The sequence below is a fragment of the Malaya genurostris genome, chromosome 2, assembly GCF_030247185.1.
Source record: "Malaya genurostris strain Urasoe2022 chromosome 2, Malgen_1.1, whole genome shotgun sequence".
In the NCBI taxonomy this organism is placed as follows: domain Eukaryota; kingdom Metazoa; phylum Arthropoda; class Insecta; order Diptera; family Culicidae; genus Malaya; species Malaya genurostris.
Genome location: NC_080571.1, coordinates 321,585,117 through 321,598,949, shown reverse-complemented (window position 1 = coordinate 321,598,949; position 13,833 = coordinate 321,585,117). Strand labels below are relative to the sequence as shown.

The 13,833-nt window shown below is 37.3% G+C and overlaps 1 protein-coding gene across 1 annotated transcript; it reads right to left on the bottom strand.

Annotated features, from left to right (window-relative positions):
- Window positions 1-853: 853 nt before the first annotated feature.
- Window positions 854-3,561, bottom strand: LOC131431301 (TBC1 domain family member 17). Its single transcript, XM_058596920.1, has 3 exons — window positions 3,190-3,561; window positions 2,188-3,069; window positions 854-2,087 (listed from the first exon to the last, which is right to left on the bottom strand). Exons 1-3 carry the CDS (start codon window positions 3,208-3,210, stop codon window positions 1,065-1,067), a joined length of 1,926 nt encoding a protein of 641 aa, XP_058452903.1. The 5' UTR covers window positions 3,211-3,561; the 3' UTR covers window positions 854-1,064.
- Between the last annotated feature and the right edge of the window lie 10,272 nt (window positions 3,562-13,833).

Below are 13,833 nucleotides of genomic sequence, written 5' to 3'. Positions count from 1 at the left end.
AGTGTACATTGATAATGCTGTAATTGAAGAAACGACCCTTGATCTTCAATACGCACATCCTATCACTGATTGGCTGCCACCCAATCACGCGCTGGTGCATCTTGCCAACACTACAAATCCCGTTTCTAGAACGCTGGTTGTCCCACAACTCTGGTAGAAGATAGCCGCTCGATGCTCACTTTTCCACACCTTCTGTCCCGTCCAACAAAGTTCCTGCAATGCTACGACATCGAAGCCGCGGATTTGAAGCTCATCATGCAGTATTCGGTCGTATCCTGGGAAGCCAAGCGATTTGCAGTTCCATGTGCCAAGCTTCCAATCGTAGTCCTTATTTCGTCGCGTAGGTCTTTACCGATTATTCCGAGTCATATTTATGTCCTGATCATTCGTAACAAGGGTTTTCCGGGCGGCTTGTTAGGCCTGCATCAACCTCCTGTCTCGCCGGAGGGCCATCGTGTAAGCATTGTTTAGAGTCCCACATTGACACAAGGACGGTAATCAGCCGCTCCTAACACCTTGGTTAACCGATCTTTCCTAAGGTTACTCGCACCCCAGCCGGCACCGCGGGGAGGTAGGGATACGAGTTACTGGACAAGAGGCTATGAACCACATTGGGGCCTGAATTGCGCATTGTCCAGTCGTTTACCAACCAAGTTTTAATATTAGAGTATTTAAAATAAATGTCGCTTCCCTCATTCCATAGAAAGGAGATAAATCGAATGTAGACAACTTCCGTCATATAACCACAACATCGCGATGACTAAATTAGACATATCTAGCTTTGGCTCCGATGATCTTAGTTGAACTAAGTATACAAACTGTCACCCAGAATAAGGAAAGTTTCGAATAGAAATTGTTGAAAATAACTTTTATAAACACCACTGTACAGAATATACAAAATTACAGATTTTTACAAAAACAACGATCGTCACCAATTTCCTGAAATGTTCGAAATAAACCGGCTTCATAAGCACTCAAGTTATTTTTCAACTGTAACCTACAAACTAAAAGCAGTAGCTTAGCAGTATTATTTCTGCTTCGTCTCGTCACTTCTGTCGGTCACGTTAGAAGAACGCATAGCTCATTGATAGATCGCAAGCTTCGTCTACTTTTCGTTGCAACACTTCCTCGTCGTCGCTAGACTTTTCCTTAACCATTGGCATGCAACCATCCTCGTATTCGTCACTTGCCGTACTACCGGCTCCGTTCGGACTAACTTCCTCGCCAATTAGCTTCTTTAGTTCCACATGGGGCTCTTTGGATGTATCCAGCGTCTTTTTCACCTGAAGGTAAATGCTTTCTGCCTGCTCAAGAACTGCTAACAAGTTCAGATTACCCGACAGCTCGTTCACATGCTTGAGGATTTCTGTGAAAGTGTACTGTTGACTGATGAAGACGTCCATTTCCTGGTCGAGTATAGCCACGCAAACGAATAGATGGAAATTCGGGCAAGGCTGGCCGGACCAAAGCACTTCCCATAGCTGCATTATATCTTTGTTGGAAAACTCTCGTTTGAACCATACCAACAGCCAACGGAAGCAGAAATACATATTTTCCGACTGATTTTCTTTTAGATAGTTAAACAAGTCCTCGTTCACAAAGGCCAGTAGCGTACGCAAATGTTCCAGCTGTTGTTTCATACCCTTTTGGTCGATATCAAAGTTGCTGAATACTTTCTGCATAAAGCCAACAAAGCACCAGAAACTCTCTGCTTCGTTATGCACCAAACTTAAAATTGGTGCCAATAAATCGCTCATCCCCTGCACGTAACCAAGATCGAAATTGTACATAACGTAGGTCATCAAAATATCCGACAGTTTTGCAAGATTGGGATTGTCGTCTCCAGCGAAAAAGTCGTATGTTCGGTCGGTTCGTTTGACATCCTTTTCGATCTGACACTTTCGTTCCCGATAACCGGTGAAGTTTTGCTCTTGGACAGAAGTGATAGTCAGCCACTGTAGTTTCATCTGAAAGTATTCCTGGGTTTTAGCTCCTCTTCGTTCATCCCGTTGATCGGTAGAATGTTCCCAAATATCCAAACCAAGTAGATATTTCCACACCTCAGCACGGATATCGTCAGTAATACCCTAAAAAATACAATAATTCCGTTATTACAGAAAAAGCGAATTTGTTCAGCAAGTTCAAAATGCTGTTACAAATCTGCAAACATTGGTTTAGACTACTCACCCCCCGAAAAATAATATTTTTCACTTCATCTGGATCGATGATGGACCCGTTGGCAGAACGAAACTCTGCCCACATCGAGGCATCCAATGGTGAACCACGTTGAGCCGGAGGTCTCGGTACCAACTTTCTACTAGTTTTATTCGAGCTTTCAACACAGTGGACTGTTTCGTTTTCATTACTGTCATCACCGGTTTCCGTTTCACTCTGGGGACTATTTCGTATTCTGAAGTCTGACTCCGGTTGCCTACCCAAAGGTAAAATTTGTTGAACACTGGCCAGTCTGGACACAAAATCGATGTACGGATTAGCACGTGGACGATTTCTGATATCTTCGATGTTTAGTTCCGAGAAGGATCTCTGAAGTTTGTCGGTTTCTGCCTCTGGCAGACAGTGGAAGAACTGCTTTCGGCGAGCACTTTTTCTGATGAATCGTTTCCGTTCGAGAAAGTCCACGAATGAGTGCGGAGATCCGTGATGAAACAGATACAGACTGTGTATAGATAAATCTTGGTTATAAAATCGAAGCTCGTTCTTGCCAAACTCGACTGCTTTCAAGTCGCGAAAAAGAACTTGGATGGAAATTTTTGAGTTGTTTTTCTTCTCATTTTCAGAGGTCCAATTTACATCATTAGCATTACTGGATTCCTCATCTGTTGGTTGGATTGGAATTGACGAAGTAGATTCAATCGTATCTACCAGAGACCAACCACTGTCTTGGCATTCGGTATCCAAAACTTCGCATGGCTCAGTCTGTTTCCATTCAAAGAAATGCAGGTCACCCTTTAAAAACCGATTAAACGATAACACTCCCTCGGTATTAAATGCCGATAGATAAGTGGCGCTAGCCTTTTTCAGTGTGACGCCATGCTGCATGAATATTTCCTGTAAATAAAACGATTATTTTTTTTTTGCACGGAAACTCTGAAGGTCAACAATGAATAGACAACATATAATAGTAAATTTTAGCATACTAATGATTTAATCACACGTAGCTTTACATACCTCGATATTTTCGGTTTCCATTTTAGTGGATTTTAGTACTTGAGAACGAAATCAAATTTCTTTGTTTTGATGATTCCTCTGATGACACCTTTCACAAAAAGGTAAAACAGTAATCCCCTCCCTCGTTTGCTATTTACTTTGGTTCTGTCACAGGGGCTAGGTTTACATGGATGACGAATATGTTTGCTTTACACGATTCGTGAACCCTACAGTAATACCTTTGCAATATTAACGTAAGTTAGTGAAGTTTCACAGCTAGTTTAACCATTGTGTGCGATATGATGACCCAAACACTTAAAATTGGAAAGTTTTTCACTTGCACGCAGTTGCAAAATGCACAATGAAATTCGTAATCAACAAAGCTTTGACAAACTTCTATCAGAATCAGAGCTGTAAACGATAAGCTTACACACTGAAACAAAACTCATCATTTATTGTTGTTTTTTCCTACAAAAATAGTGTGAAAATTAGGTGTTACCTTACCTTGGCCTTCCGTTGAACGATTAGGGTAACAGAGGTATTTTGGCCCACTTTAGGATTGATTTTATTTTGGACTACTTTGTAAAAATATCCACCAAATGTTGTAATATCTTTGACAAACCCTTCCGCAATAGGTTATTTAATGTGATTAGCTTCAAATGGATGCAACATGGGTTACTTAACATCGATTAAATCCATAAAGTTTGTTAGGTGGGCCAAATTATATGAAGTGGCCAAAATACCTCTGTTACCCTAATTGGACGTTAATTGGACCAATTTGGACCTGTTGATTCGGAAATCATTCGGAATTGCCCACATTATCAGATCCGAATGGATTGCGAATCAATTCCGAATCGGCGAGAAATTTTCATTCGAAATTTCATGTGGAAATCATAATGGATTCCGAATCAATTCCAACTCCAGTGCAACAACCGATTCCGAATGAACCGGTTCGCCTACAACCGGTTGATTCGGAAATCATTCGGAATTGAGTGAGAAGATGCGGACTGAATTGTCAATTCGTCTTCTTCTTCTTCTTTCCTGATTTTGCACGTTTTCGTGCTGGTTTTCAGTTTATTTTTAAACGAAAACATTATATAACTGAATATACAAATTTAAATCTTCATGTTTTTCGGATATACAGAACTAGTATATAACCAGTTCTTCTTAGAATCCCAACATAAACTATTGAAATTCGCTGGAAATTAACAAAACGGCCTACCTTAGTCAGCATCATCCATTCCTCTAGCTGGAGTGTAGTGAAATGGCTTAAGTCGCTTAAATTTCACACTAACACATTCATAAAATGAGCGAATATTCAATGACATTTATAATGTCACTGTCAATCAGGTTGATCGAGCAGCCAACTCAGGCGAAAATTCTAGCACTGAACCGATCGAGCACTAAAAAATCATGCAGTCGAGTAAGAATTAATTGCTCATTCCGTCATTTCGATAATGTGGGTGAGTGAGAAGATGCGGACTGAATTCGACCGTCCCACGACAAAAGGGCCTAACTACAAATGACAGTTTCTCTTTGTTTACTTTTTCTTTCACGATTTTCCGAGCTGATTTTATAGTTGACACTTTACTCTTCGCAAAACTTTCAAGGTTAAACCGACGACACGACCTGCCACTCGACTATCAAAACTGTATCGCAAATCTAACTACCCCTCAGTAACTGGTAATGTCAAAACGGAATCGCTTGAAAAAATGTTGAAACTGGTAACACAAGTTGGTAAATTATTGATTTTGAAAAACAGTTACCAGTATCCTTGGAAACCACATATGGAATGTAAACATAAACAAGAGATTCTCACTTAAAACGGAACCGTTGAGTGTAGTTGGCCCGCTGGTAGGTATTAAATTTATTCTTTCAGAATAAATTCTGCCATAGTGATTGCGTCGTATGCCGCTTTGAAGTCATTGGCGCGACACTTCTAGAGTACTTGTCTCATAACGAATATGTAATTCGTAGTGGCGTACCGTACCGGCAACGCAAATTATTCACCACCAAAAAATTGATTTCGGTTGTTTAAGGCAATAAAAAACTTATCGTGTGTTATCTTCAGAGGGAATATATTCATCTAACTAAGCATTTATCACTTTCATAACGTTCCCAGAAATACATTCCTCGTTTAAAGTTTCAACTTTTTATGTCGTCTATTTTGAAGTCCAGCCTTAAGATTTAATAAAAATGTATCTGTACTAGAACATTTTTGCGTTGGGGATCTGAATGACCTGTAAAACGCAACGAATTGTCCGGACTTCGCTAGGTGTCAGCCGATTGAATGTAGACTTTTTGACAACTCGCTCCAGAGAACTTCACTAGTAATGATACTAACCAATCCATCATGATTTCTTTTTCTGAGATCGAACTAAAAAACAAAGCGTTTAGAAATCCATTTATACGAAGATAACCACTCACCAAGCATCGGCGTTTAAAAAACTTTATATACAATTCAGCCCTCGAATGAATTATTATTTTTTGCAGTTTTTTGTAAATGATTTTGAATAATCATGAAATGTGGAATTTTTCCACAACTGTTTCAAACTGTTTGTTTATTTATTCGGGTGCTCCTTGGTAACTAGCTCATAGCAACTTAAACAGTGTTGCTCGAATAGTTAGTTTTTGTCATTTTCAAGGGGTCGCTATATTTATGGTAACTGGTGGTAAATCGCTCACGAACACTTTTTATTCCGATTTTTCTTCGGAGTGTCTGGTCGTGTCGTCGGTTAAACTACAAGCTTTCGATTTATATTGGAAACTTTAGAGAATTTGCAATAATGGCTCCGTAATAATCAAAAGAGAAAGTAAACAAAGAGAGGGTCTCGTATGCAGTTAGGCCCTTTTGTCGTGGGACTATCGAATTGTCAATTCGTCGTCTTCTTCTTCTTTCTCAATTTTGCACGTTTTCCTGCTGATTTTCATTTTTTTTAATCTTCATGTTTTTCGGATATACAGAACTAGTAAATAACCAGTTCTTCTTAGAATTCCAACATAAAATGTTGAAATTCGCTGATTTCCACATGGAATTCCGAATGAAAATTTCTCGCCGATTCGGAATTGATTCGAAATTGATTCGGAATCCATTCGGATCTGATAATGTGGGACGTATTATAGGGGCGATCTATAATAGAACTAAAACTAGAACGAATGTATCTCCAGCAAGCCGTTCTAGTTTTATTTACTCAAACAGCTCTGTCAAATTTAAAACTGACATACGATGCCGTTCTTTTTCTAGAACACTACTGAATATGCCCTAACGGTTATTAACAGTTCTTTTTCTGTCGGATTCTTGCCATGCAAGACTGGCAGAACCGTTTCGAATCGGTTCTACCACAGATAACAGATATACAGGCTCGAACAAAGTTTTTCAAAATCCTGTGTAAATTTCAAATTTGCTATACGTTGGAAACACTATTGCCACCTACTCGACTGTTCGCCGCGATCTTTCCACTACGTTCCGGAACGATAACAAAATCCTCCTGCCTGTTGTAGAAATATTCCAACTACAACAATTTTAACACTTATCACACGATTTCCCTAAGTGTTAAAGCCATTTTATTTCCATGTCGCATAAATCACACCAGAATTCGATCGGAATAAAACAAAAATAAACTAATTTTTAACCAACAGCAAAACAAAAATCTAGCGAGAAGTGAATGTTGCACCCAAAGTTGTGTCGATCGTGGTGACATCTACAAGTGTTCGCCATGCTGATTGAGCAAATTTTACACACAGTTTATATGTGAGCCTGTATAGGGTAACAGAGGTATTTTGGCCACTTCATATATTTTGGCCCACCTGAAAAACTTTATCGGTTTTCTCGGATTTTATCGATGTTAAGTAACCCATGTTGCATTAATTTGAAGCTTATCACATTAAATTACCTATTGCGGAAGAGTTTTTCAAATATATTACAACATTTGGTGGATATTTTTACAAAGTGGGCCAAAATAAAATCAATCCTAAAGTGGGCCAAAATACCTCTGTTACCCTATCTGTTATCTGTGGTTCTAAATTTTTAGCGCTTTCGTTTTTTTTTTCAAAAGAGGTATATATATGAAGGACAATAACATAGCTCTCTCAAAATACACATATTTAGTTCTTATTAACCAGGGCTCAAGACATTTTCGTATGTACATGTAGGATTGACAAATATGAAATAAATTCGAACAAAAAATTACGAGGTTATCCTATCAATATTGGGATAAAACGACACGGTCATTCAATTTATTTGTAATCTACTTCTCAGAGCTTTCTACGTAATATCAATCCATCATCAACAGGATACAGATTTAGTACATATTTCCAAAACTATATACATAATTGTGCTACTTCTCATCCTCCAACGCAAAACAAAATCGAACCCGTTTTGTTACAATATTTACTTGCTTCTGGTCTACCGCCACTTAATTTCGGATGAAAATTACCAACACAATAAAAAATAATCTAGATGAGCAACTTTGAGAAAAATAAATGGTTACCTTCCAACATCGCTAAAAAAGTTAAATATATTATCAACTTAATCCAATAATTTATTGTGATGATTCATTTTTAAATATTATGATGAAATCAGGCATCCCTGCAAGCAGCTGATCGGTGTTGACAAACGAGGAGAAACCAACTAATAAAAAAACTTTCACATAACACAAGGGGTGTACCGATCGTAAATAGTTCGCGCAGTTCAATATAGGTGGAACTAGTGCATTACGAAAAATTATTTTTATAAGAATTTACTCATACTGTCATGTCTGTTAGTCTGTGGTTTAACCAAAGATACGACTTATGAAATAAATAGGAGTAAAATGGTATTACATGATTCGTGCGGCCATTGAATGTATTTGTAATCTACTTTTCAGGGCATTCTACGTAATATCAGGCGATTTTAATCAACCGCAATCAGCCTCCTTTCAGAATGCGAGTTTAACTAATGATACGATTTATGAAATTGATACGGATTAATCACCGCATTGCATTGAAGCGTTGAATCTGCTTCAGGATTGTAAAGCAGGGTTAAAGTTAAAACAAATACAAATAATAATACCCCTAAGTCCCATACAAACGAACCGCCAATGTTTGGTTCACAGCCTGAACAAGTAAGTCTAGAAAATTACTCCCTTTCATTGCGATAGTTTGAAAACGTGGAAGGAGATCTGGCAACGCTTTATGCTAGTTGCTACGGTGCAAAACAAACTTGTTTGTTTATGTTTATCGTTGCTGTATTAAACTGCAACAATCAGTCTAAATATCACCGGCACTAGCACAAAAGATGAAAAATGAACACAAACACCCACGAATCTACAAACATCAATACATTCATGGTGGCTTAACCATTCTAGATTATTGTTTAACTTACATTTCGCTTGTGATCTTGATTATCAGATAAAAACTGTTTGTTTATTTATTTTACACTATAATAAACAGTAACTATGGTGAACTTGTTCTTACCCTTCGGTGTTGCTAGTTTTATAGAAAACTCGTTAAAGTACATTGTCACTCTGACAGTGTATCATGACAGTGTACCGCACGATGCAAAATGTGTCCTTGAAAATTTGTCGAAGTATTCCGTATTATAATTTGTATTTGGTTAAAATTAAGCTTGACGAAAAATTGGAATAAAACGAAGTTGCACGATTCATGAAAACTATTTGGTAATTAATTTGTGGGGGTAAATGCGTAGCATATAACTATCTTGGTTTACCGTGATGGGCCCTAACATCGACGCATCACTTTTTTAAATAAATTTATGGAACAAGAAGATTTAGGGTAAAACAGAATACAGTAATTTGCTTCGTTCTAATTAATAGAACTTAATTGAAAATGTCAAGAGTACCTTTGAATTAGTAAAAGGTAATTTTTTTCAGAGTTTTGCAGTCAGTTTTTCGAAGTAAGATAAGAAAATAGAGGAATTCGGGCAATACGGGCATGATAGTGAATTTTACGATTATTCTAATTATCATCAATCGATTCTACGGCCACAATTTCAAAACAATAATCGAGCTCATCAAGCTAGTTGACGTGCTCTGATTAATTACCACGTTCATGCATCAGTAGATTCAATTCAACGTGCATCAGTAAATTCAAATTCAACAATTTAACAGTACTAATTATAAATAACAAATACTTTTTCTATGCTTGTTTGAGTTGAATGTTTTTGAGCCTACTGGCTATTAAATATTATAAATCTATTTCAAATCACATGGTTAGAAGTGTTTAAAAAAAGATAATAATATTGAGCCTACTCTGTTAGTACAGCTTTGTCTGCAGTCTCATCGTTCACCGGTGAACTAGATTAGTGGACTGCAGTGCAGTGAACACCCACATATACTCACACGGTGTGCAGCAAATCGAGAACATGAGGCCGTCGGTTCACATTTCAATCTATTTTGACGTAATCGTCATTGTTGTTATTTTAGGTGTTTTCGGACTTGATGTTAGTTGAAGCAAGTTTGTATTGTTTCATAATGGTGACAGTAAGTGCCTTAGAAGGGAAAGACTGTTCGGTGATTGCAATATATTGGTTTGTTGAACCGAAAGTACTTGATTTGCTAGATACCGGTACTGAACGGTTGTCTTCGGTTGAAGATGTCTTTTTGCGCGGGCTTACCATAGTGAGCAGGTTGTTCACAAAAATGACATGTAATAAGCTGATTCTCATAGGTTACCAGGATGCCTCCCGCCCTGACCACAAATGGTGTAAGATGGAATTGCTTTATGTTGTCACATACGTGATACTCGCAAGCCATTTCGGATACTGGGGAAAACATTCGCACACTTTTCTTCTTCGTACTGTGACATATTTTCTCGAACGTAATCCCTGACATCAATAGTGAGTAGTGATTTGCAGTAATTTTGATGTAATATCACAGAAGTGTTGGTGCCGTTCTAAATGATGTAATATTACACGAAAAGGTGCATAATTTCCCATCAGAGTCATATACAGTATCAGTTAAGATGATGAAATCTACTCAATATGTTGCTTCGATGTAATAACTTGTGATTCATTTACAATATTTCTCAAAAACATAAAATTATTGCATTTGATGTTCGGTACGTCTACATTTTTTTGCATCAATCGATTATCACATTGAGATTATTACAATTCATTTTCTGTTGTGTTTACATAAAGGGTGATTTTTTAAGAGCTTGAGAACTTTTTTAAACAATAAAACGTATAAAATTTGCAAAATCTCATCGGTTCTTTATTTTAAACGTTAGATTGGTACATGACATTTACTTTTTGAAGATAATTTCATTTAAATGTTGACCGCGGCTGCGTCTTAGGTGGTCCATTCGGAAAATCCGCTTTTTTATCGACAAATTTTGTTCAGCGATGAGGCTCATTTCTGGTTGAATGGCTACGTAAATAAGCAAAATTGCCGCATTTGGAGTGAAGAGCAACCAGAAGCCGTTCAAGAACTGCCCATGCATCCCGAAAAATGCACTGTTTGGTGTGGTTTGTACGCTGGTGGAATCATTGGACCGTATTTTTTCAAAGATGCTGTTGGACGCAACGTTACAGTGAATGGCGATCGCTATCGTTCGATGCTAACAAACTTTTTGTTGCCAAAAATGGAAGAACTGAACTTGGTTGACATGTGGTTTCAACAAGATGGCGCTACATGCCACACAGCTCGCGATTCTATGGCCATTTTGAGGGAAAACTTCGGAGAACAATTCATCTCAAGAAATGGACCGGTAAGTTGGCCACCAAGATCATGCGATTTGACGCCTTTAGACTATTTTTTGTGGGGCTACGTCAAGTCTAAAGTCTACAGAAATAAGCCAGTAACTATTCCAGCTTTGGAAGACAACATTTCCGAAGAAATTCGGGCTATTCCGGCCGAAATGCTCGAAAAAGTTGCCCAAAATTGGACTTTCCGAATGGACCACCTAAGACGCAGCCGCGGTCAACATTTAAATGAAATTATCTTCAAAAAGTAAATGTCATGTACCAATCTAACGTTTAAAATAAAGAACCGATGAGATTTTGCAAATTTTATGCGTTTTATTGTTTAAAAAAGTTCTCAAGCTCTTAAAAAATCACCCTTTACAAGTAGTTAAGATAAATGTCAAATTCGTGCGCGTAAAAATAGCACCACTGCGCACCCATACAATTGACATGATATGTCCAATGACGTTGCTGAACTGAAGATTGATTTCGCTCAAAGTTGAAAGGGTCTGCTACAAAAGCGATAATTTTAACCACGTTTTCGGTTCACTATATACGTTCTTTGATTCATGTTACTCGATTATGAGAACAATAAAATAAAAATTGCATGTAATGAATTTGACCTTATTAAACAAAATCCTTTCTATAACATTTAATAATTTAAATTTCTTTGTTAACTTTTTTAGCTCTAATAACAATATTCCTCTCGAATTTTCAGCAACAATGTTTATTTTCTTTGCTCGTTCGACGAGTTTCTAGAGGCTGTAACCAACGTTGCCAGGTATACCGATTTATCGGTATTTATACAGATATTTGATCTCTATACCGTAATACAGATATGTACTTCCAAAATACCGATAATTCACGGATCGTACAGATGAATACCGATTTTCGGTTTTAGCTTGGATAGACATCAGAAAAGGTTTCTGTGAGATTTTTTTTTGCTCAGCGAAATGAGCTTTGGTGACATTTTACTGGTACTTATGTTACGGGATATTGACACCGATATCACAGACTAACAGACATGACAGTATGAGTAAATTCTAATAAAAATTATTTTTCGTGATGCACTAGCACAGACTAACAGACAGGACACTCAAATTAGATTCTTCAATCATTTTAACGGTCATTTCGAATATTCCTTTATTTGGGACAGTACTCACATGTGTCATGATGGCGCCACGTTACCCTATCAAAAACATCCTGTCTGTCATCTATACTGTGTTTATTTTTTTCATTTACCAACAGAGTTGCCATTCATGCAGAATTACCTGTAATGTATTGATTTGTATACGTCCATGCGAATTTCATGCAGGATACAGATTTAATACATATTGCCAAAACTATATACAGAATTATGCCTACTTCTCATCCTCCAACGCAATACAAAATCGAACCCGTTTTGTTACAATATTGACTTGCTTCTGGTCTGCCGCCACTTAATTTCGGGTGAAAACTACCAACACATTAAAAAATAGTCTAGATGAACAACGTTGAGTCAAATAAATGGTTACCTTCCAACATCGCGAAAAAGTTAAATATATTATCAACGTAATCCAATAATTTATTGTGACGATTCATTTTCAACAATTTTGATGAAATCAGGCATCCCTGCAAGCAGCTGATCGGTGTTGACAAACGAGGGGAAACCAACTAGTAAAAAAACTTTTACGTAACCCAAGGGGTGTACCGATAGTAAATAGTTCGCGCAGTACAATATAGGTGGAACTAGTGCATTACGAAAAATTATTTTTATAAGAATTTACTCATACTGTCATGTCTGTTAGTCTGTGGCACTAGTTCCACCTATATTGTACTGCGCGAACTATTTACTATCTGTACACCCCTTGTGTTATGTAAAAGTTTTTTTACTAGTTGGTTTCCCCTCGTTTGTCAACACCGATCAGCTGCTTGCAGGGATGCCTGATTTCATCAAAATATTTGAAAATGAATCGTCACAATGATTTATTGGATTACGTTGATAATATATTTAACTTTTTCTTGATGTTGGAGGGTAACCATTTATTCGACTCAAATTTGTTCATCTAGACTATTTTTTATTGTGTTGGTAGTTTTCACCCGAAATTAAGTGGCGGCAGACCAGAAGCAAGTAAATATTGTAACAAAACGGGTTCGATTTTTTATTGAGTTGGAGGATGAGAAGTAGGCGCAATTATGTATATAGTTTAGGCAATATCAAAGATAAACTCAAGATAGAGTAGTCTGCGATTTCTTAGGTATCATTTGAATAGGACCCCTCGATGAGCTCGGTTCACTGTCAATTTGAGTATTTTGAAGCAAAACAACAAGTGTCTGATCACTAGATGCGTCGTAACTATGACAATGATTGTTTATGTTTGGAAAAATATCAAGTTACAGTATGAACGATATTGAGAAATTTCGCTTTATATCAGTGATTCTTAGAATAAGAAAGTGAAAACTACTTAGAACCATTGTCTAGAATTTATTTAGTTTGTTATAGCCTCATCCCATGAAGCATCAGTTGTGGCAAGAAATCATTATATGCTGAATGTAAACATATGTGTGCTTCCTTTCTAACTTGTATTGTTTCCATGGCATTTTGTCGGAACTAGTCGACGCTTGTTAACGGAGGGTCAATAAAATTACATTATTACTGAACCAACTGGTTCACGATTACTGACCCAACATTTTTCAATGAAACGTATGGAACATTGTAATCTTCAGTTTATCTTTGGCAATATGTATTAAATCTGTATCCTGCATGAAATTCGCATGGACGTATACAAATCAATACATTACAGGTAATTCTGTATGAATGGCAACTCTGTTGGTAAATGAAAAAAATAAAGACAGTCTAGATGACAGACATGATGTTTTTGATAGGGTAACGTGGCGCCATCATGACACATGTGAGTACTGTCCCAAATAATGGAATATTCGAAATGACCGTTAAAATGATTGAAGAATCAAATTTGAGTGTCCTGTCTGTTAGTCTGTGCCGATAT